Genomic DNA, 24,724 nt, shown 5'->3' on the forward strand with positions numbered 1-24,724 from the left:
ATTACTTTATAGCGATAACTTGTTGTACAAAATTTATCGACTATTTAATTTCCGATCGGAGATTTCCTGCAAGAGGCATAACTCTAATACCACTGAACCAATCTAGTTCCGGTTTTGTTTTCACGTTGTTTAGTAAGTATACGTAATATCTCGAGTTTTCATTGTCAAAATACTGATGTTATCAGCTGTGATAAAACGATTTGTTGTCATGGCATAAATGTATGTGTTACGGCCGCGCAGTCGCTTTGAACACAGGCGTCTGCTTCTGGTTTGATAAAAAAAAATAATAACCTACCCCTACTATAGTAGGGTTAGGACATTGTATTTTTCCAAAACCAAATGCAGACGCCTGTGCTTTGAAAGCCTGAAATTGCCCTGTTTATCATACCGGCGTATGCGTGGGGACATGATTGATGTGTTCAAAATGATTTCTGGGTTATATGATAAAGACTGCTGTAACTGTATAAGCTTATGGTCAGATGTGGCCCCCAAACATACTGTAGTGCTAGAGGAAATAAAAAAAAAACCTCTACCCCCCTACATTCAACATCAACATTGAGGAGAAACTATTTTACTACAAGAACTGTATTGGAACTCTCTTCCAGAATCTGTTATTTCATCACCTAATATAAACTGTTTTAAAAATAATTTAGACAAATTCTGGGAAAACCAAGACCTAGTCTATAATTATAGAGCAGAGTTATTGTTATGAACTGTGTTAACAATAAAAATATGAACACCTAGAAATTATCAACATGGAAATCGAACACTTCTTAAAAACTTAACTAACGAAAATTTATATATTATTACTGCAATGCTACATGTACATTATATATCATGTATGTATTTATTGTATGATTATGAGTCCAGTGTAGAGGACCTCAATCCTGTACTGGAAAATAAACTTAACTTAAACTTAACTTAACTTAAAAACTTTAACTTAACTTATATCTTGGCCGTAGGGTGAATTTCCTTTAGCTCATCAGTCGGTAGAGCGGATTTCTAACATCTGTGTTTGTCTGGGTTAGTATCTAACCCTGCTACATTTGTGCCCAGGTGTTTGATGGATATAAAAGAAAAAGCCCAAGATATAATGGGAGATAATAGTTATAACATAATGAACACCACTTTAGCCAGATTGATGCAATGTGATATGTTCTCATTGCAGCAATATTTTTCTGATGTTGCATTATTACAATTCTCATTGTAAAAATAAGTTTAAAAGGGACATCTGAAAGTGTTGAAATTCTGAACAAAAATGAATAATAAAAAGTTAATTACACATGTTGTAATGCCTATCAGTAATATCGATCATTGTAAATACTGCTTGAAATAGATGTTGAACAACTAATATACTTTCCAATATTCTGGAAAAACATTTAATTAGTTTCGTTTTGGCATTCTGAAGCCATTTTAAACTATGGAATGCCCCTTGAAAGGAAAACAAAGTACATGTAACATTAATTTTATTTAAACTTAAACTTCTTTACCAAATTGGTTTCAGATATTCCTTTAAAGTAATATTAAATCAAAGATGGACCACAATTACCAGGATTACCTGAAAACTGCTGTAGAAGTAGCAAGAAAGGCTGGGGAGGTATGTTAATCATAGAGTGAGATAATTTATCACTACCAGTAATTTCTGTCTTCATTACCCGGTATTTGATTTTATATTCATAAAACATCAGAAAGCAACCTTATACATATACAGAGATAGAGACTATGAAAATGAAATAGATTCTTGCAAGAGTAAAATATCTTATTAAGGAGTGAATATGTACCCTATTTATCTCATAAAATCTTTTAAATGATTTTGATGGTAAGAAAATGTAAAAATAAAATAGACCAAAGACTACCATGTGTTACAATTATTAATAAAAGAAATTTTGTACAATATTGAAAATAATTAGTTTCTACTCAAGGATCATTTTATGCTATACAATACAGTGATTTTTTAATGTGAGAACACATGTTATACATATTTGTACTTTGTAAGTTATAATTAAGGAATGACAATGGTTGTCACTGTGATGTAATAAAGTAAAATGATCTATACTTAGTTCTCTCTGTAGTCTTCTCTAATATACTTTATTACAGTACATCACAGACAATTATCTCTATCTTTATTTTCATGAAGCCAACATATTATTTATTAGCTTGGTTTTAGTCATGTCATCAGTACCATTGTACTAAGATTGAATTTGGCATGGAAGACTACTTTAGGTGTAAGTTTTACAGAATAAATATTGTATTAATAACAAGACTTATATATTTGTACATATAATATTATATTTGAGTCGTACAGATGGTGAAGGAGTCCTACTATGTGGATAAGTCTGTATGTACAAAGGAAAGCTTTGCAGATTTAGTGACAGTGACAGACCAGGCTGTAGAGAAGATGATCATAGACTCGCTGACACAGAAATACCCTACACACAAGTTTGTATTGGATCTTATTTGTAATGATAATGTGTCCTATTTAATGCTTTTATTTCATGGAGAAGATGTCAGGTCATACTTGCATTCATCATTCTTTCTACTGCCAACTGAACATATATTAATAACAGTATACAGAATTTTGTGAGGAGATGACCTCATCCATTTTTAGTATTTTATATAGAGTGTGACCATATGGTTACACACAATACTGGTATGAGAGATATGTTATAGGTTTATTGTATTTTATGTAGAATGTGACCGTATGGTTACACACAATACACATATGAGAGATATGTTATAGATTTATTGTATTTTATGTAGAGGGTGACCGTATGGTTACACACAATACTGGTATGAGATATATGTTATAGGTTTGTTGTATTTTATGTAGAGTGTGACCGTATGGTTACACACAATACTGGTATACAGAATTTTGTGAGGAGATGACCTACATCCATTTTTAGTATTTTATGTAGAGGGTGACTGCATTGTTACACACAATACTGGTATGATAGATATGTTATAGGTTTATTGTATTTTATGTAGAGGGTGACCGTATGGTTACACACAATACTGGTATACAGAATTTTGTGAGGAGATGACCTACATCCATTTTTAGTATTTTATGTAGAATGTGACCGTATGGTTACACACAATACTGGTATGATAGATATGTTATAGGTTTATTGGAGAAGAATCTGTGTCTGAGGGAAAGAAGTGTGATTGGACAGATGATCCTACCTGGATTATAGATCCTATTGATGGAACAGCCAACTTTGTACACAGGTACTGTGTAGGATATTATAAATCCGCTATTGATGGAACCAAAAATAAGCATGTCCATTTTACAATAAAATGACATAATGATACTTACAAGAGAAGATAATCTGCACATTAAAAAGCACCTTGTGTAAAATTAATATAAAGTTACAAATTACCTGTACTAATCAATATAACTGATTCATTTGTTGTCTTTTTGTGTTGCAGCATTTCTAACAACTGTGTATGTATAGGACTGTCAGTTAATAGAAAGGTAAGTTAAAATCACATTCTGAAAAGGAAAGATATTCCCATACACAGAAAAAGCCAAAATTTTGTAAGAATAGATTGTTTAGCATATACATATTGAAGTTGATAATCCCTTGGAGCAGTTTTGGCAAGTTACAAACTTGTCAAATATAAGTATACCTACGTACTATATCAATACATTTTATAGTGTTCATCAACTTATCACATTGGTAAACACTAACAATTCTACATGATATTATATCATAATCAGGGGCGTATCCAGATGTTAATTCACCAAAAGGCAGTGTCGATGCTATATTAACCTGTCATAATCCATGCCTGGTAACATTTTAATGATCCGTGAACTAGGAGACAATGACTGGTTACCTTTAAACATTTCTCATGTCCTTTCCCAGATTGTTGTAGGTGTTGTTTATCTTCCTATAACTGACCAAATGTACACAGCTGTCAAAGGTCAAGGAGCATTTTGTAATGACAAAAGGATTTCAGTGTCAAAAGTTTCAGGTGAGAATAATGTTTATCTAAAACCTCGTTTTGATCAGGAACATTATATGTGTATCCTGTCCTAACATTCAATCTTACACAGATCAATGTTGTCTTTAATTCCTGAAAAAATGGAAATAATTTCCTTTCTTTAGTTCTGACAACTGTTTGTTATCCAATGCTTTATTCTGAAAGTATCGTACAGATCTGAAGAATTCTGTGTAGTACATCCCAGTTCTGCCCGCCTTATGTATCTCTGTTTTATCAAACAGATCTAAAGAATGCTATGGTTTACACAGAGGCAGGCAATAGTCGACAACCTGAAGCCGTACTCACCAAGATTGAAAACATGAAAAATATTGTCTTTGCTTCTCATGGGTGAGTGTTGACAATGTTCTGTTGAATGCTTTATCTGCAAATATCCAATGAAGCATCTTAAAAATAAGTTGGTATAAAGAACTCAATGAGTAGGTCACAGTTTGGTCTTCAAGGATAAATGATATTTATAATAGGATGACATTCTGCAAATATATGTTTCTGTAACTTGAATCTGCAACAGGTCTTCCCCAGACCAGTCACTACAGCAGTATAGACACATTATTCTTCACTGTATCTGTCTTTTACTCCAGGATTCGGTGTTTGGGGTCCGCAGCAGTCAACATGTGTATGATAGCCCAGGGCAGTGGCGATGCATACATTGAGTACGGAATCCACATCTGGGATATTGCTGCCTCTGGTATCATCGTTGAAGAAGCAGGCGGAGTTCTTATGGATCCATCAGGTAATTATTTTTATGCATATGAGGATTTAATAGAAACTTGTTCCTTAGAAACAGGAGCAGAATTATCAGATAGTATCTTAACATATCCTCTAAAAATGAAGTGTGTCCTTTGATGATATATTGTTAACATTAAATTTCAGACTATTTTACCTACATGTATATATTACCTCAAGGTCAGATTTGTTGAAGTATTAGGATGTCCCATTTAACTCCTCTCGGTTGTAAGGTTCAGTTGTCAGTAGGTACAAATTGTAGGTTAGTGATTTTTATCCTAGTACTCCAAGCTTTTCTCCACCTGCAAATCTTGATGTGCCTTAAATGACCTGGCTGTTGATAGAATATAAAACCATATAAATACAACTAATTATTACCCAGTCTGATTCCTTTTCCCTTTATGTATCTATTTTAGATGATTATCAATAAAGGGCAGCAACTGCCAGCAATAGCACAACTGGATTAGGTTGCATAATCAGTGAAAATATGTTCATGAGAGTGAGCTTGGCTTATATGATGCCACTTTAGTGGTTCAGAGATGTGAATGAAGTGAGAAAAGGGAAAGTAACTCCTCAAGGAAAATACAGTTGAAGTTGTTAGACAAGTTAGACTGCTCTGATAGATTTGATTGATTATAGAATTAGACATTGCCTATTGATCTTAAATTTGTCATTTTAAAACTTGTTGCACCTGTAGTCAAATCAATATTCATTTTGTATTTAGAATATACCTGTTATCCAGAAATTTCGGTGGTTAAACTAGTTAGGAGGTCCAACAGTCTCTGAATAGCAGAGTCAAGTTTCACATGAAGCGGTTTGCATGTGCTTGATATAAATCTCCTGGAAATTTATAATGGATTTACTCCATCAGCAAAACCTGACACTTCCTAAAATGACCATTACTTTATTAGCTCACCTGGCCCGAAGGGCGGGTGAGCTTACATATATGTCATGGCGCGACCTCTGTCCGTCAACATTTCCTTTAAATCGCTACTAGCCATAAAGTTCTACATGGATTGTAACCGGCCACAAACATCCTTGGGGGAAGGGGAACAGAGTTTGTATAAATTTTGGCTCTGACTCCTCAGGGGCAGGAGGGGTGGGGCTGGGGCCCAATAGGAAAATAGAGGTAAATTCTTGAAATCGCTACTTATCATTGAGTTCTGCATGGATTGTAACCAAATTTTGCCAGAAACATACTCTGGGGAAGGGGAACAGGGTTTGTATAAATTTTGGCTCTGACCCCCCTGGAGCAGAATGAGTGGGGCCAAATAGGGAGATTAGAGGTAAATATCTAAATTACTTCAGAAAAAAACCAATGAACCTGTATTCAGAACATGACTTGGTATTGCAAACCAGGTGAGCGATACAGGCCCACTGGGCCTTTTGTTAGCTCGCCTATTCGAAGAATAGGGGGAGCTAATGTTGTCACCCCGGCGTCGGCGTCAGTGTTGGCGTCCCATTTCACGTTAAAGTTTTTGAGCAAGTTTCTGTTTCGTCAATAGTTTAAGCTTAAGTCATCATAAATGTTTATGATTTTATTTTCCTTATGTGTATGGATGCTGAACGTGATAATACAACCAATTTGGGGTCCTTTAGGGGTTTTTTGAGTCTGTTAATTTGTCATATTTCCATGTTAAAATTTTTGAGCAAGTTTCTACTTTGTCTATTGTTTAAGCATAAGTCATCATAAATGTTTATGATTTATTTTCCTAATGTGTATCAATGCTGAACGTGATAATATAACCAATTTGGGGCCCTTTAGGTGGTTTTTGAGTCTGTTAATTTGTCATATTTCCATGTTTAAATAGTAAATACTTGAATATCAACTTCTTCTGAAGGCGAGCTTTGCTGTTCTCCAACAGCTCTTGTTTTAACACAGGACATGAAACACAATAAAAACAAATTTTAAAGATGCTCCACCGCTGACAAATGGTATTTTTTTACTTTTAAAAACAGGAGCAGACGATTTAGTATTTTTCTTCAGTTGCAAAATTTACTTAATTTACACCATTACTGACATTGAAAAGTTTGAGCTTCTAATTTTACTTCAAGTTGAAAATATAAAAAATAATTAATTGCATCCCAAAAAAAATCTGTGGCACTATATCCTATATGGAATGAAGTACTGATTGTTCATGCACCAAAGGCAAAATAAATTATTTTGTATTATTTTTTGTGTTAATTAGACCTTTATATACACGATTAAACACCAATTATTGTTCAAATAATGAATATCATTTATGCTCTGTCGGCGGTGGAGCATCTTCAAGTCTTTTCCATTTCTGTTTTTTTTCAGGGTCAGAGGTTGACTTTCTAAGCCGGGGAGTTCTCTGTGCTAGTACACCTGGTGTGGCAGCTGGTATCAGCAAAATCATCAAACCAGTGGAATTTGAAAGAGACTGAAAATGATGATGCAGTAAAAATTCATTAAAAACAACTTCTTATCAATATGTAATATATGATATTTACTATGATATTGTTATGTAATTTGCACCATATTGATGTTTAAACAGTCAAGAACATTTAACTTAACTAGTCCAAGTGGCTATCATGATATCTATGGTCCAATTTGTCAAAATATGTTGAACTCGTTTTGTCATAAATTCTATTCAATTTAGTTACATAAAGAATGGTATTCAGCTTTGATAAAACAGGGAATGTCACCATTCAAATACTTCTGAATTACATCTGCCTGAAACAATAGATCTCCACAAAGAGTGAAGTATCTTTGATCATTTACATGTACATGTTCTATGAGTGTAATGTGTGTTAATTGAGTCCTTTGTAATCATCACATTTCCATTTCAAATTTGTTTTAAGAAGACTGTCTAGTCATTTTTATTACACATCTGTATGCTTTAATTTTTGTTAGAAATATTGATATGTTTAGGTCTAAAATGCTTCACCTCAGGTTCCAGGTTTGTATGGGTATACCATCCATAAAGTTTGTTTAATAAGTGTATATTACTTACTGTATTTGACCGCAAATAAGACCCCCCACCTATTTTGACACATTTCCAGACTTAGGGGGGATGTCTGCAAATAAGACCCCCACCTATTTTGACACATTTCCAGACTTAGGGGGGATGTCTGCAAATAAGACTCCCACCTATTTTTCAGTTTACTGGATGATGGATTTGAGCAATGGAGTAATTGAAAATGTCACCAAAATGACTTTGTATTGGGACTTATTTTTGTTTGTTTTATCGTCATAGAAAAATCATGTAGTAAACACCTGTTTGTGTGCTTGTTATTTTTGTCATTTAATTCAAGTTAATTCAAGGGTGATTTATTTTAATTATCAATAACTACGAATTTTGGACGATGCTCATATTTGAAATGAGTTTATTTTCAAAAAAATACGCCGATACATGTTTCCATGAACACTTCATATTAGCATGGTCAACACATTTTAGTGTTCGTATGGCTTGTCATTTTTTTACATGAGTCGGCAAAGATATTCGTCATTGATGCACGTCGTTTCTGCAGTCGTGGATTCTAACTCAATACAATCATTACCTAAAACATCTACTTAAGGCATTTACAGTTTCAAATACATAAAGTAAACTGCGTGAATCCATCCACAGGTAATTTCTTTTTTAAATGTCATTGATGTAATAATGTTTTCCTTGGTGATTCTCTTCAGCTGTTGCTAACTTCATTGGTGATTCTTATCATTTATACAAATTTTTGGTGGTGGTTCTAACCAGCTTTATTTAGTAGTACAGTACGTACTTTAATTGGTTCTAAACAGCTTTATATACTAGCACAGTACATACTTTAATTGGTGGTGGTTCTAACCAGCTTTATATACTAGTACAGTACATACTTAAATTGGTTCTAAACAGCTTTATATACTAGTACAGTACGTACTTTAATTGGTGGTGGTTCTAACCAGCTTTATACACTAGTACAGTACATACTTAAATTGTTCTAACCAGCTTTATATACTAGTACAGTACGTACTTTAATTGGTGGTGGTTCTAACCAGCTTTAATATGATTACAGTGGACCCTCGATAATCCGGACACCTTCGTTCCCAGCCTAAACCGTCCGGATTACGAGTTTTCCGGACTGCCGAATTCCGTGTTCTTAGTCAATTAAATTGTCTTGTACGAGTTACTCCCCTTGACCTTGTAATTGATGATAGGCTTTTATGTAATATACGTGTATCATAATTAATACTTCGTTTGTTATGATTTATAGGTATTTTTATATCATTACGTTAAAAATATTGAATAAACGTATTTCTTCTTCAAAATATGAAACCTAAAGCCATTAATTGTTAATTGTGTACTACGTATGCATATAGCTACGTATCCCACTCTTGATCTATCGTACGGCAAATTGCCTAACAAAGGATCAATATCATCTACGTTCTTGGCATCAAAAAAACTATGATAACAAATAATATACGAATTTCCGGACTAGTGAGTATAAATAACGTTACGGAAATTCGTTCCCTGACATTTCCGTTAGGATTGTGAGTTTTCCGGACTACCGGTGTCCGGATTATCGCGGGTCACTGTATATGTGGTTGGTGGTTTATATCTAAGGCATAGTTTTTATTCAGTTTTCTTCCTTTGTATTGGTTATTACCCTGGTGGTGGTTGTTTCCTTTCCCTAAAGGTGTTCTTCTGCATTATTTCCTCTTGTTGTAGATACAATGTATATATCTTGGTGGTGGTACTTCTAGATTTTTAATGTTTTTCACCAGTGATATTTGATTTAAAGGATTTCATCAATGGTTCAATCATCCGTTTATACCTGGTTCATTGGTTTTAATGAGTTTACCTGGTTCATGGGTTTTAACGAGTTTACCTGGTTCATTGGTTTAAACGAGTTTACCTGGTTCATTGGTTTTAACGAGTTTCCCTGGTTCGGTGGTTGACACGAGTTTACCTGGTTCGTTGGTTTCAACAAGGTGGATGCATGGTATTTTTGTTTAGTGTCACAGGTGAAACTTACCTTGAATTTCATTTTGTTGGTACCTGTGGTTCTAGGTGGTGGTACTGTAAGTTTTGTGATCATTAATTCTCCCCCCAAACTGAAGTTAGAGATGCTGGTCAGCCAATTAGCTCCATCTTACTTCTTATCATTATTCTTGATATTATATTTGTGAGACCTTACTTTTATTAAGGGGACATGATGACCAAGTGGTTGTACCAACATATTACCATTGTTTGAATCCCACATGGAATATTTGTTTGGTATTAACTGTAGGTCGCTGGTTTTTCTCTGGTTACTACCATCTCCTAAACCTGCCACTTCCTTAAATGATCTTGATAATTCAAAGGATGTAAAACAAAAACAAACACATGTGAATAAAATTAATTAAGCATATGCATCCAAGGAAGTGTATCATTACAATATGTCAAAAACCCCAGGTACATATATACTTAGCTCGCTGACAAAAAATATATATATATAAATATTAGTATGCATGGGTCAATGAAGTAATATCAACAGTTATTTTCCATATAACACTGGATCGTTATAGACATATGTCTGTAGGATACAAATTACTTAAAGTAGTAAATATAGGGCAAAGTAATTCTAATAGTGTGGACAAAAGATTGTCAAATTTTCTGAGTACATATATAGGGGTCAAAGAAGTAATATCAACAGGATATTCCAGATGACACGGGATCCAATCAAACATATGTCTTGATAAAGTGGCAGATCGCTTCGAAAATTTTGTCAATTTTTTTTGTCCACACGGTTGGAATTACTTCCTTGTCCCATGAGTACATATATATATATATTTTTTTGTCAGCGAGCTAAGTACCTGTGGTTTAACTCTACAAGCACTGAATTATTTATACATTGTACTAATATACATTATTGATCTCAAAACCGACTTTATGTCTGTACTCTCAAGAAGACATAAGATTGTTTAAAGCAAGAAAAGTGCTAATTGTTAGAAGTGTATATACATGTATTTATAAAGAAATCCACTTAATTGATGGGATTTTGATACCTGTTCAATGTTTTTCTGATAAGATTTTGTATCCATTGATACTTTCTTTTATAGTTTTTATATGAGTAGCTATCATCTAGTCCAGGGATGTACATTGTATCCCTGTCTGTCCGTATATATGTATCATATTATTCCAATCCGTCTAATGATATGGTCTGTTTTACAATCATCAGAATTCTAAGTCACACCAACATATATATAGACAAAATGTAATTTTGTTACCTTGGGGTTAAAGGTGCTGAAAAATGAATACCCAGTACATACAGCAGTTTCATTTAATACTTTTAAAAGGAAAGTTTGAAAGCAGATACTGAAGGGCTTTACAAGGAAAGTACCTGTAATGAAATAGTATAACCCAACTGATTTAAGCATTCTTTATATGTTCTTTTACTTTTGTAGTTAACCTGACTGTTGTGTATTAATTTAACTGTTTTGTATCCTATTTGTTGTATGTTTAATGGATACACAGAATAATCAATTCAAACGTTTCTGTTTATCCAACATTTTTAGTACATGTATATTTATATGACAGTCATTTACATTCAGCCAAATGGATGTTATATAGTTGTGGTGTCATTATGATTTCACAAATGTATCGAGAGATTTCACTTTTCCATTAAATACTGGTGGCTTTAATATTTTATCTTATATTTAGAAAATTTGAATTCCAGACAAAAAATTACTAGGTACATACCTGTAAAAACTTATTTATCAAATTATATGTTTTTTTGTGTGTTTGACCCCCCGGGGGCCTGAGGGGCGGGGTCAAAAGGGGTCAATTTGGCTATTTCCATATAAACGACTTCTTCTCTGAAACCAAGCATGGGATAGCACCCATAATGCAATAGTAGCATCCTTATAGGGTGGGGATTCAAAATTGTACAAATGATGGGGCTGACCCCCCGAGGGCCTGAGGGGCGGGGTCAAATGGGGTCAATTTGGCTATTTCCATATAAACGACTTCTTCTCTGAAACCAAGCATGGGATAGCACCCATAATGCAATGGTAGTATCCTTATAGGGTGGGGACTTATTATCAAATTATATGTTTTTTGGTGTTTTTTTTTAATTTTGCATTCGTGTAAAAAGACCATTAATTACGTTGGTTCGCTCAATGTGTGCGAAATTATGACAGTCAATCCATAAAGTCATATGTGCTGTGATTTTCATACCAACAGATGAAAGTGTGTATTTAACCAGAACAGTAGTACATGTATGATGTCAGAAGGTGGGTGTCTATAGCTTCCTGGGAAAAAAATGGGTCAAACTTTTCGAGTAATTGTGGTAATTTCATGTATACATACTGAATTGCAGTAAAAATATTTCTGTATGAAATCAACAGCAGCAGAGCTATCTAGGTATTACTTTAGTGTTAAAGTCAAATATGTCAATATAAGTGAGTGATGGAAGGTAAGAGTGATTTTACATATTTATAATATTTGATATTTTCACTAGATCAATATACATATTCTAATAAAAGTATCTTAAATATTATTTTGTCTTTGTAATACTTACAATTTCCTGCAGCTTGTATCTATAGTAATGAAGGCACCAGAATAATGTGTATATTGCGGCTCTGTATTACATTCAGTACATATATTTACATTCATTTGCCACTTCAACTACATAAACTAACCAAGACAAAGAGAAGTCTATGGGGTGTAACTGACACCCAAAACGTGAACATTATGATGTCACTAATGTTGACATGGCATGTTTACGTCAACTGATCACCGTCAAAATGGCTGTTCCATCTCGTGGATTAAATTTTCGTTGATAAACAGTTTTCCTTGTCAATGTTAATGCAGAGACCCCAAAATGAGTTAATATGTAAATACAAGTATTAAACTATCTTCCTATAGCATCTATGGTCTATATTGATGCCGGAGCTTTGCAGACAATCTTCTCATGATATGCTCCAGCTTTAACCGAGGTTCCAGGTGACACATTCAATTCTGAAGTTTGTTACCTCAAACATTCTGATAATACTTTGATTCATGAGAACAAACAAAGTACAATAGATAGCACAGCTAAACGTAATGGTCCAATTCGAAGTCCTTATCACACTGTTGGGGTTACTAATTTCACAGGTAGTTTATATTTGCTTTCTACCACATTAGTCAGTGTTATTCAACTCTCAGGGTATCAAATAAACGATGCAGCTGTTGATTAACAATTTGTTTATACCTCACGTATAAACTCTGTACGCATTCTGATTGGCTGACATGGTGAACTTTGACCGAACTACGTCTTTCTGAGTGTCGTGTCATCATTTGTCAACGTCATCAATAATCGAGTGACGTCATGCTATGCTGTGATCGTCGCTTGACGCCAAAACTGCTGTTGGATAGTCGTATTTCTATCGGCTAAAAGCGGATATAATTGTGGTAGAAACAGGTCACACGACTCGTGGTTGTTGGATATGGAATTTATTCCACACTCATAAGTTATTTTTTTAAAGTTACAAAAGACACTCACTAAAGCTCGTGTCTTTTGTAACTTTTAAAAAAAAACTCAGTCGTGTGGAATAAATTCCATATCCAACAGCCACTCGTGTAACCTCTATATAATCACAATTTCATTGCAATCTGCAAATTCTAAAGGTTAAAATATTATGAAAATTATTGACATACCGTATTCGACCTAATAAGCGCGCACATCCCTATAAGCGCCCCTCCCCTTTTTTAGGCTTCAATTTCACTTACTTTGAATTAACTGCAGACTGAAAATATGAAAACTTTTCTTACCAATTTCTTTTGCAAATTGATTTATGGCTTACTTTGTAGAATAATTTTATGAAATTTTTAAGCGCCCTGGGCGCTTATTGGGTCAAATACGGTACCTCAGAACAATAGTATCATATAGATTCCTAATTGTAAGGATCAAAGAGCCATAAAATTTTACCTCTGTGAATTGCAAATTTAAAGCACTAAACAGTTAGCAGAATAAACGTCAAGCGTGCACATACAGTATAACTTGACTGAAGTAGACGGTCAATATTCCTGGTCCGAAGTTTTCCCATCTGCTTCATCACCATAATTTTAGTTCCTGGTTAAAGTGACTCTGGAGAAAATTCATATGATGCAAAAGGAGTTTTGTCACATAAGAATCTGGCAATGGGATCTTTAAATAATCTCAAGTTCGGCTTTGCCGACCAACAGTGGCATAAATTTTTATTATAAATCAATAAGTCAGAAAAATTACCGTTTTTGACTAGACTTTTTCATGATTTTGGAGACTGATGAAAAATCAAAGCCATATATCTGGGTCTGAAAGACTCATTAAAAGCAAAAGTTTTCAATGTATTGTATGTATACCTGTACGAGCGAAGAAGTGAATAATTCTGGAGTTTGATCAGTTTAAAATGTTCAACTGCATGTACAGTATTTCAATACTTGGACCAAATGGATTTACATAGCCATGATATAAATGTACAAGATTGATCCTCAAATTGACCCCTTTTGGCCCCGCCCCTCAGGCCCCTGTGGGTTAGCCCCATCATTTGTACAATTTTGAATCCCCACCCTATAAGGAAGCTACCATTGCATTATGAGTTCTATCCCATGCTTAGTTTCAGAGAAGAAGTCGTTTATATGGAAATAGCCAAATTGACCCCTTTTGGCTCAGGCCCCTGGGGGGTCAGCCCCATCATTTGTACAATTTTTAGTCAGTAACCCATAAGGATAATACCAATTGAATTCCAAGCAGCGGTTATGGAGAAGAAGTGGATTGTTGACGGACGGACGCCGGACACCGGACGCCACAGTATGGCATAAGCTCGACTTGATCCTTCGGAAAAAATAATAATTCAGGACTGAATAGAATACCACAAAACACTTTATTTTTCAACAGATCAGTAATACACAGGGGTAAAATGGCACACTTAATTAAAGCCAAGGTGATGATGTACATGTTTACAACTGTTGTAGTTACTGGCACACACTTTACCCTGGGACAGTAGGAAAACAATGTAAGTTACCATGGTCATTACCCAAGGGAAACAGAATAACAAAGATCACAATGTATATAAGATAGTAATAACACAGGAAACAAAAATCCCCTTCACTTATATTTCTCCTCCAACTTTCTAATAATGACAAGATCTATGTCAATTCACAGCAGTAGCTATTTATCTCGGAAAGCATTAAAATATGATTACTATGTACGTTTATAGTAATCAATGACAATTAAATATCTTGTCTGGTAAATATCATTCCTTGCTAGCAGATCATTCTTTAATGCCCCATTATCTTACTTGCCTGCATATTTGATGAGGCAGGTCATGGTATTGATTTATTTTCTTTTAAAAACAAACATTTTATCAGTATCTGATTATCATTCATAAGCTTTATCCTCACCCAAATTACCAACCAACACCAATGAATCAAGATTACATTGAATAAAATTTAGTTGCATTTTTTTTTCTGGAGTATAGATGTCTAGGTCAAAGTGTTGTAAGGTTATGACTAGGAACGTATATCTCCCACTCACATTACATATACATAGTTTTTTCTCCAGCACTGATGTTTTGATATCCTTACAGACTCTGTTTTAGGCTGTGCTATTATAATAAAGGGAAAATCAAAGATGCTCAACTGCTGATAAATAGTATTTTTTCATTATCAAAAACAGTAACAGACGATTTGGTATTTTTCTTCAGTTACAAATGTAACTATTTGTTACTTAATTTACACCATTACTACCATTGAAAAGTTTGAGCTTCTAATTCTATTTGAAGTTAAAAATATAAAAAAATATTAATTGCATCCTGAAAATTTCTGTGGCACTATACCCGATATGGAATGAAGTTCTGATTGCGCATGCACCAAAGGCAAAATAAATTATTTTATATTATTTTTTGTGTTAATTAGACATATATATACTATTGTTCAAGTGATGAATATCATTTATGCTGTATCAGCGGTGGAGCATCTGTAAGTGTAACCTATCACCACATACCTGAGTAATGTCATACAACCCAGAACCACACTAGACACACAACGACCGGCAAACAAACATAAATTAATTGGGGTATATACATCACTTCACCATTTAGTAAGTAGTAAGATATTTTTACAACATATGAAGTTTGCATATTCAAAATAAAGCTTTCTTAAAATGCGCAAGGAATACTTGAATCAACCTGAAACCTGTGAACAATTATATAATACTAATACTGTATAATTTCAACCAAATCTTTTTTTGCACCATAATACTTTGCACTAGGTCATTTGAATTGTTGAAGAGTCATTAGAAAGTCATGCTTGTTGTTTACATGCAGAGTTGGCAATATACACTAAACTGATTACTTTTTAAAGAGCTAGAACTGTTGCCTGGGTGGGCGACTAATACTGCCCCCGCTGCACAAATTTAGTAATAACTCCTTTAATAGTGGACATTATGTATGCAGAAATCACAAGTACCTCAGTACTAACTTGGACTTAACTTTATGGGAATTCACTGTATGTACATTGTATTTATAAATTACTTTAGTTTCAAAAGCATGCAGCATATTTTTAAGAAACACTTGACAATCTACTCCCTGGAGTTGCGTAAACAAAAGTTATTACTATACAATAACGGTAACAACCAAAATTGGACAGTGACTTTACAACAGTAAGAAGATTGATTCCAGCTTCATGTAAAACATTTCAAAAGACAGTACAAAACATTCTAAACCTTGCAGCAGATAAACATCTTAATACTGAAAATATAATTGTAAAAAAAGTTTCAAAAACCTCCATAAAATACATATGGATTTCAAAATTACTTTGATTTCTTACATTAACAGTGTATATCTTTGCTAACTCAAAAAAGAGATTCATTAAATTTAAAAGCTTTACAAATTCCACATTCAACTGTGAGACCAACAATCAACTGAGACCAAGATTTATCACAGATTATCACTGATCCATCAATGCTCCTTAGTGAATGCACTGAACACTTCGTTAAGCTGCTGGGTTACTCGTATAAATGTTGTCCTCCGACTCAACTCCTTCAGCTTGCCAGCGCCGACATACGTACACGTTGACCTCACACCTCCAAGGATATCCAAGATGGTGACCTCTACATCTCCTCTATACTCTATTTGTACCGTCTTTCCCTCTGAAGCCCTAGAAATAGAGTAATTAACCGAAGCTGTAAAATCTACCTTTAATTTATCAGAGATGACCTGAAGTGATATTTAAAAAGTTAATTATATCACTAAACTTTTGTTTTTGTAATAATTTTGATTATAAAACCAATTTATAACTTACCAGTAATGATAATATTATACAATGAAAAGCTTAATTGTAACTAAGGCTTGTCATATAAAGGGAGATTCCCTCTAAAATATCAAGAGGGTTTGGGTTTAGTTAGATTAACATCCTATCACCGGTAATAGCCAGGGTCATGTAAGGACAGAGGAAAACCACCGACCTGCTGTCAGTACCTGGCAACTGCCCCCACTTGGGATCAAAACTCGCACCCCAGAGGTGAAGGACTTGTGGCCATCAGTTGAGACAAATAAACCACTCAACCACCATGGCCCCAAGCTCAAATACCACATGTTGTATGATCAGTTTGTATTACCTTTGACCTAAGATGTGTTTGTCACTAAATTGGTAGAGGTTGGTAGCAATACTAAAATATAGTTATTTCAAGTTTTATAAGGAGTTCAGTTAGTACATACGTCCAATTCAGGGCCATATGAGAGATATTCTCTACTTGGAGATACTTTGCTCTTTAGTACATTTTTCGTACAAATGCTAGTTCTGCTGAAGTAGTACATTTTCATTTTGAGGAGTGGAACCAGTGTCATGAGGAAGAATATTGTAAAACACCTGAAGAAATCACATATTTGCAGTGATATGACTTCGTGATTTAAAGTTATAAGGTTGTGATGTACCTATGCCTGGCACTTTTTTGTGCAGTTTATTTTCACAATTTTCTGCTTTCAACGGATGACGGACGACGCACCATGATGTAAGTTCACCTCCTAAGTGAGCCAATAACTGTACTCGGCTAACCCCACAACCCCCCTTCCCCAAAGGCCAATCAACAATACCTGTACTCTGCTACCCCTCCAGAATGTTTCTTCATGGCAGTAGCTGAGCTCATTCCATAAAACAGTTTGAACTTCTTTCCATTCTTTTCCACAATCTCCCCACCAGATTCAGTGTGCCCAGCAAACATACCACCCAGCATAACAAAATCTGCTCCAGCTCCAAACGCCTTGGACACATCTCCCGGACATGTACATCCACCGTCCTATTAACAGTACACACAATAAATACAACAAGGTGGGTATGCATGACACTAAATATGTGTAGCTATTAAATAAGGGAGATAACTCCTGTAGATATTCAATCAATATCTCCTATGGTCATATGATTAATAAAAGATATAAAACTTTCTAGAATATTATTATTTTTAAACATACATGTTTGTAAACATGTTGATTATAAGTAGGGATCTAGAATGGTTGATTTCCACAAAGTTCTGGTTGTTTATTTGTTTACTGTTTTTATTTAGATATTTCTAGAAGTAGAAGGTTCACCAATATTCTTAAATTAGGGTTTAGCTATCTAAGCTGTGAAGAACTAGTTTACACATTATCAAGAATTGTAAAGCCATATTATATTTTATTGGGAGATCTATTGTGACTTTATATGTATATTGTTACAACGCATTGTGTGAATTTATTCATATTGCCTGTAACTTTACAAATTATCTGTGACATTCATTTCCTCGTGGAGTTGTGAACATTATCAATTCAGAACCTGAATGGATTAAGGACATTCGCATACAGATAAGTAACACTTTAAATTCCTGTATTACTCTTGTACCACCACCAATTACTTAAAGATGCTCCACCACCAACAGAGCATAAATGATACTCATCATTTGAACAATACTTGGTGTTTAACCATGTATATATATCTAATTAACACAAAAAATAATATAAGATCATTTATTTTTGCTTTGGGCCCAAGCACAATCAGTACTTCATTCCATATAAGACATAGTGCCAGGAAATTTTTTGGGGATGCAATTTTTAGTTTTAATATTTTTAGTATATTTATCTAAGTAAAATTAGAATCTCCAACTTTTCAATGGTGGTAATGGTGTAAACTGAGTAACTTTTATAACTGAAGAAAAATTCATATTTCTCTGCTCATGTTTTTGATAGAGAAAAAATATCATTTATCAACGGGAAAACATCTTTAAGATAATGTAAACCATTCGTCAGGGTTATCAAATCTTCCGTATATCAACAAACCAGAAAGAAATAAAATGTACCAATTTTATCAATACAAATATATAATACTTTGTCTACTTGTACAACAAAGTGTCTATCAATTCGTTATTTATCTATCGCGATACGGAAGATTTCTACCTGCTGGTTGCTGGGTGATGGCCGACACAATAGGGACCTATTTTTGTCAGAGGGGCTGTTTGGCTTATTACGAAAATTAAGGTAATTCCAAATAAATGTTGAGCAGCAGCCGCTTGTGAGATCGTGTTTAAGCTGAAAACTTCTTGCTGTTACATCGGTTTTAAGTCTTTAAGCTCTTGGTCATGGAAAGTTGCGAACACCTGGTTACATAGAATAACGTTATGTTTTCAACAGTACCGCACAAAAAATTTCGGGTAAGTTGAATCGCTAAAATAATTTGTAACAAGGGCCCAATGGGCCCGAATCGATATATATCGCTCACTTGCAACCTGGTCATACTTAAAGTAAATAAGAATTTATATCATCCCTAAGCACATTAGAGGTCTCTTTGCCTCTTGGTTATTAAAAAGAAGTCATTTAAAGATTTAAGCCTATTTGACCCCTGTGACCTTGAATGAAGGTCTCCACAGCATTTGATTGAAATTGTACAACCATTTTTATATCAGCCTGAAAATGAGAGATATCCACTAAGGATGACAAGATATTTTAATATTCCTATGTGCAGAACTGCAAGTTACTATACTAGTTTTTTTCCAAGTACCTTTAGAGAATTTAATTCTTTCGCTTTAAACTTTGACTTATCGAATGTTAATACTGTTGCACAATTTAAAACACTCCTTTTTAACATTAATAAAATGGAACCTGATATAACAAATACCTTTATAAACAAAGGTTCTCGAATCATAAATATTACTCTGTGCCAGCTCAGAAATTCCTCTAGCAATCTAAATTCTGACCTATTTCGCGATCATTTGAGAGATTCTCCAATTTGTTCTTGTGGCCTTGGTAATGAAACAGCCGAACACTATCTTTTCATATGTCCTTTATTTAATGAACAAAGATCATCACTCAGAACCAAAATACATAACTCTAATATCCCCCACTCGCATTTTAACGCAAAAACTCTACTGCACGGCTGTGACAATTGTGATGAAGAAAACAAGAGGCCCAGAGGGCCTGTATCGCTCACCTGGTTTGTAATGCCAAGTAATGTTCTGAATACAGGTTCATTGTTTCTTTTCTGAAGGAATTTTAATATTAACCTCTAAATCCCCTATTAGACCCCACCCCTCCTGCCCCCAGGGGGTCAGAGCCAAAATTTATACAAGTTCTGTTCCCCTTCCTCCAAGGATGTTTGTGGCCAAATTTGGTTACAATCCATACAGAACTCTATGACTAGTAGCGATTTAAAGAATTTACCTCTATTTCCCCTATTGGGCCCCGCCCCTCCTGCCCCCCGGGACCAGAGCCAAAATTTATACAAACTCAGTTCTTATTCTCCCAAGGATATTTCTGGCCAAATTTGGTTACATTCCATGCGGAACTCTGTGACTAGTAGCGATTTAAAGGATTTACCTCTATTTCCCCTATTAGGCTCCGCCCCTCCAGCCCCTGGGGGGCCAGAGCCAAAATTTTATACAAGTTCTGTTCCCCTTCCCCCAAGGATGTTTGTGGCCAAATTTTGGTACATTCCATTCACAACTCTATGACTAGTAGCGATTTAAAGGATTTACCTCTATTTCCCCTATTGGGCCCCGCCCCTCCTGCCCCTGGGTGATCAGAGCCAAAATTTATACAAGTACTGTTCCCCTTCCCCAAAGGTGTTTGTGTCTGATTTTGGTTACATTCCATGCCAAACTCTAGGACAAGTAGCGATTTAAAGGATTTACCTCTATTTCCCCTATTGGGCCCTGCCCCTCCTGCCCCCGGGGATCAGAGCCAAAATTTATACAAGTTCTGTTCCCCTTCCCCCAAGGATGTTTGTGGCCAAATTTGGTTACATTTCATTCAGAACTCTATGACAAGTAGCGATTTAAAGGATTTACCTCTATTTCCCCTATTGGGCCCCGCCCCTCCTGCCCCCGGGGGGCCAGAGCCAAAATTTATACAAGTTCTGTTCCCCTTCCCCCAAGGATGTTTGTGGCCAAATTTGGTTCTAATCCATGCAGGACTCTATGACTAGTAGCGATTTAAAGGATTTACCTCTACTTCCCCTATTGGGCCCCGCCCCTCCTGCCCCTGGGGATCAGAGCCAAAATTTATACAAGTTCTGTTCCCCTTCCCCCAAGGATGTTTGTGGCCAAATTTGGTTACATTTCATTCAGAACTCTATGACAAGTAGCGATTTAAAGGATTTACCTCTATTTCCCCTATTGGGCCCCGCCCCTCCTGCCCCGGGGGGCCAGAGCCAAAATTTATACAAGTTCTGTTCCCCTTCCCCCAAGGATGTTTGTGGCCAAATTTGGTTCCAATCCATGCAGAACTCTATGACTAGTAGCGATTTAAAGGATTTACCTCTATTTCCCCTATTGGGCCCTGCCCCTCCTGCCCCTGGGGGATCAGAGCCAAAATTTATACAAGTTCTGTTCCCCTTCCCCCCAAGGATGTTTGTGGCTGATTTTGGTTACAATCCATGCCAAAACTCTAGGACAAGTAGCGATTTAAAGGATTTACCTCTATTCCCCTATTGGGCCCCGCCCCTCCTGCCCCTGGGGGGTCAGAGCCAAAATTTATACAAGTTCTGTTCCCCCTCCCCAAAGGATGTTTGTGGCCAAATTTGGTTCCAATCCATGCAGAACTCTATGACTAGTAGCGATTTAAAGGATTTACCTCTATTTCCCCTATTGGGCCCCGCCCCTCCTGCCCCTGGGGGATCAGAGCCAAAATTTATACAAGTTCTGTTCCCCTTCCCCCAAGGATGTATGTGGCTGATTTTGGTTACAATCCATGCCAAACTCTAGGACAAGTAGCGATTTAAAGGATTTACCTTTATTTCCCCTATTGGGGCCCGTCCCTCCTGCCCCTGGGGGGTCAGAGCCAAAATTTATACAAGTTCTGTTCCCCCTCCCCCAAGGATGTTTGTGGCCAAATTTGGTTACAATCCATGCAGAACTCTAGGACAAGTAGCGATTTATAGGAAATTGTTGACGGACGGACGGACGACGGACGACGGACGACGGACGCGACGGTCGAACGACGGTCGCCGCGCGCCATGACATAAGCTCAACCGGCCCCTTCGGGCCAGGTGAGCTAAAAATACATATTTATTGCAATGCATATGAAATAATGAAAATAAAAGATTTTTTTTAGATGTTTTCTACTATGATAGGTTGGGGGTCAAGGTACTATACCATTTTCTTTTGCCTGTTGCCAAAATCCAACATATGTATTTGCAATACAAATTTGTTGAAATGAAATGTAGCCTTTGATCCCAGCATACCACAGGCCCAATATCAGGTCCCTATGCCTTTTGGTTTTTAAGAAGAAGTCTTTTGAAGTTTTTAGTCTATTTGACCCCTGTGACCTTGAATGAAAGTCAAGGTCATTCATTTGAACAAACTTTGTAGTGCTTCATCCCAACATGTCACATGCCCAATATCAGGTCTCTAGCCCTCTTGGTTATTAAGAAGTTGTTTTAAGATTTTAGCCTTTCTGACCCCTTTGACCTTGAATGATGTCAAGGTCATTCATTCGAACAAACTTGGTAGCCCTTGATCCCAGCGTGCCATAGGCCCAATATCAGGTCCCTAGACTGTTTGGGTATTAAGAAGAAGTCTTTTAAAGATTTTAGCCTATTTGACCCCTGTGACCTTGAATGAACGTCATTCATTTGAACAAACTTTTGGCTTCATCCCAACATGTCCCATGTGTAATATCAGGTCTCTAGCCCTCTTGGTTATTAAAAAGAAGTTGTTTAAAGATTTTAGCCTATTTGACCCCTGTAACCTTGAATGAAGGTCAATGTCATTCATTTGAACAAACTTTGTAGCCCTTGATCCCAGTATTCACAGGCCAAATATCAGGTCCCTAGACTGTTTGGGTATTAAGAAGAAGTCTTTTAAAGATTTTAGCCTATTTGACCCCTGTGACCTTGAATGAAAGTCAAGGTCATTCATTTGAAAAAACCTGGTAGCCCTTGAGCCCAGCATGCCACAGGCCCAGGTCTCTAGGCTTTTTAGTTATTAAGAAGTCGTTTAAAGATTTTAGCCTTTATGCACCTGTGACCTTGAATGAAGGTCAAGGTCATTCATTTGAACAAACTTGGTAAAGGTCCCTAGGCTGTTTGGTTATTAAGAAGACGTCATTTAAAGATTTTAGCCTTTTTAACCCGTGACCTTGAATGAAGGTCAATGTCATTCATTTGAACAAACTTGGTAGCCCTTCATTCCAGCATGCCACAGGCCCACTATCAGGTCCCTAGGCTCTTTTGTTATGAAGAAGAAGTTGTTTTAAGATTTTAGCCTTTTTGACCCCTGTGACCTTGAATGAAGGTCAAGGTCATTCATTTGAACAAACTTGGTAGCCCTCTATCCCAGTATGTCACAGGCCTAATATCAGGTTCCTAGCCCTCTTGGTTATTAAAAAGAAGTTGTTTAAAGATTTTAACCTATTTGACCCCTGTGACCTTGAATGAAGGTCAAGGTCATTCATTTGGACAATCTTGGTAGTCCTTCATCCAAGCATATTACATGCCAAGTATCGGGTCTCTAGGCCTCTTGGTTATGAAACAGAAGTTGTTTAAAGATTTCAGCCTATTTGACCCCTGTGACCTTGAATGAAGGTCAAGGTCATTCAATTGAACAAACTTGGTAGCCCTTCATCCCAGCATGTCACAGGTCCAATTTCAGGTCTTTAGGCCTCTTGGTTATTTAGAAGAAATTTGTTAAAGATTTTCACCTTTTTGACCCCTGTGACCTTGAATGAAGGTCAAGGTCATTCATTTGAACAAACTTGGTAGCTCTTCATCCCAGCATGCTATAAGTCAAATTTCAGGACTCTAGGTCTCCAAGTTTTGGAGAAGAAGTTGTTTAAATGGAAAAGTTGACGCCGACGGACGGACGGACGGACGACGGACGGACGACGGACGCTGCACCATAGCATAAGCTCACTTGCCCTTCGGGCAGGTGAGCTAATAACCCAAAATCTGGGCTATAAATCACATGATCAGCCACATGACTTCCGGTACTTTGTTGATATACTGCTGATCAGTGCACATGGACAGTCAAACGCTGACGGTAGGGTTTTAAAGTGTTACGGTAAACCTCCGGTTAATTCGAACTGCAGGATAGTTCGAACACACATTTTTTTCCAGAAAATCGGTAATTTTTTAGCTAGTGATAGTTCGAACACTGACTTTTTATAATCAATCCTATTTCGGATAGTTCGAACACGTCAAATTATGAACGTAAAAGTGAGATTTTTGTCGGCAAATCGGCGCAATGGGGTCCCTAAATATGGCGATATATTTTGCATATTGCAAACAGTTTTGATGTTTGGAATAAAGATTGTATAAATGATCATTATTATAATGACCATACGACAGATAAGTAATGAACATTTTAAGTCATAAATACAAATTATTTATGCCGATATATTGTACACAAAGCAGCAAAGCCAAATGTTTAATCTTAGGCCCCGACAATGTATGTTTAAATTCGCTGTACCTGATGGAAACACGTGGAAGAAATCGCCAATGTTTGTTAAGTCCAATCTAGATACGGATATCAGTTTAAGTCGATATGAAAATATGCATTCAATCTATCTTTAATCAGCAAATCAAGGTGTTAAATTACCTGT

The 24,724-nt window shown here is 35.9% G+C and overlaps 2 protein-coding genes across 5 annotated transcripts in view; one reads left to right on the forward strand and one right to left on the reverse strand.

Moving 5' to 3' along the window:
- Positions 1 to 7: 7 nt before the first annotated feature.
- Positions 8 to 8,661, forward strand: LOC138316121 (inositol monophosphatase 1-like). Of its 4 annotated transcripts, none has more exons than XM_069257630.1 (9): positions 8 to 132; positions 1,505 to 1,597; positions 2,306 to 2,439; positions 3,121 to 3,225; positions 3,427 to 3,472; positions 3,864 to 3,972; positions 4,224 to 4,329; positions 4,581 to 4,732; positions 7,025 to 8,661. In XM_069257630.1, exons 2-9 carry the CDS (start codon positions 1,535 to 1,537, stop codon positions 7,129 to 7,131), a joined length of 822 nt encoding a protein of 273 aa, XP_069113731.1. In that variant the 5' UTR covers positions 8 to 132; positions 1,505 to 1,534; the 3' UTR covers positions 7,132 to 8,661. The 4 variants fall into 4 exon arrangements, with proteins under 4 accessions (XP_069113731.1, XP_069113733.1, XP_069113734.1 ...); XM_069257632.1 differs by having other exon boundaries at positions 100 to 132; positions 3,110 to 3,225; XM_069257633.1 differs by lacking the exon at positions 8 to 132 and having other exon boundaries at positions 2,298 to 2,439; positions 3,110 to 3,225.
- A 5,865-nt stretch (positions 8,662 to 14,526) lies between these two features.
- Positions 14,527 to 24,724, reverse strand: part of LOC138316122 (GMP reductase 1-like) — a 29,022-nt gene continuing 18,824 nt past the window's right edge. Inside the window, 2 exon segments of the mRNA XM_069257634.1 lie at positions 14,527 to 16,820; positions 17,756 to 17,958. Coding sequence (XP_069113735.1) covers positions 16,622 to 16,820; positions 17,756 to 17,958 — 402 coding nt within the window. The 3' untranslated portion in view covers positions 14,527 to 16,621.

Source organism: Argopecten irradians, chromosome 2 (assembly GCF_041381155.1).
Source record: "Argopecten irradians isolate NY chromosome 2, Ai_NY, whole genome shotgun sequence".
NCBI classification, from domain to species: domain Eukaryota; kingdom Metazoa; phylum Mollusca; class Bivalvia; order Pectinida; family Pectinidae; genus Argopecten; species Argopecten irradians.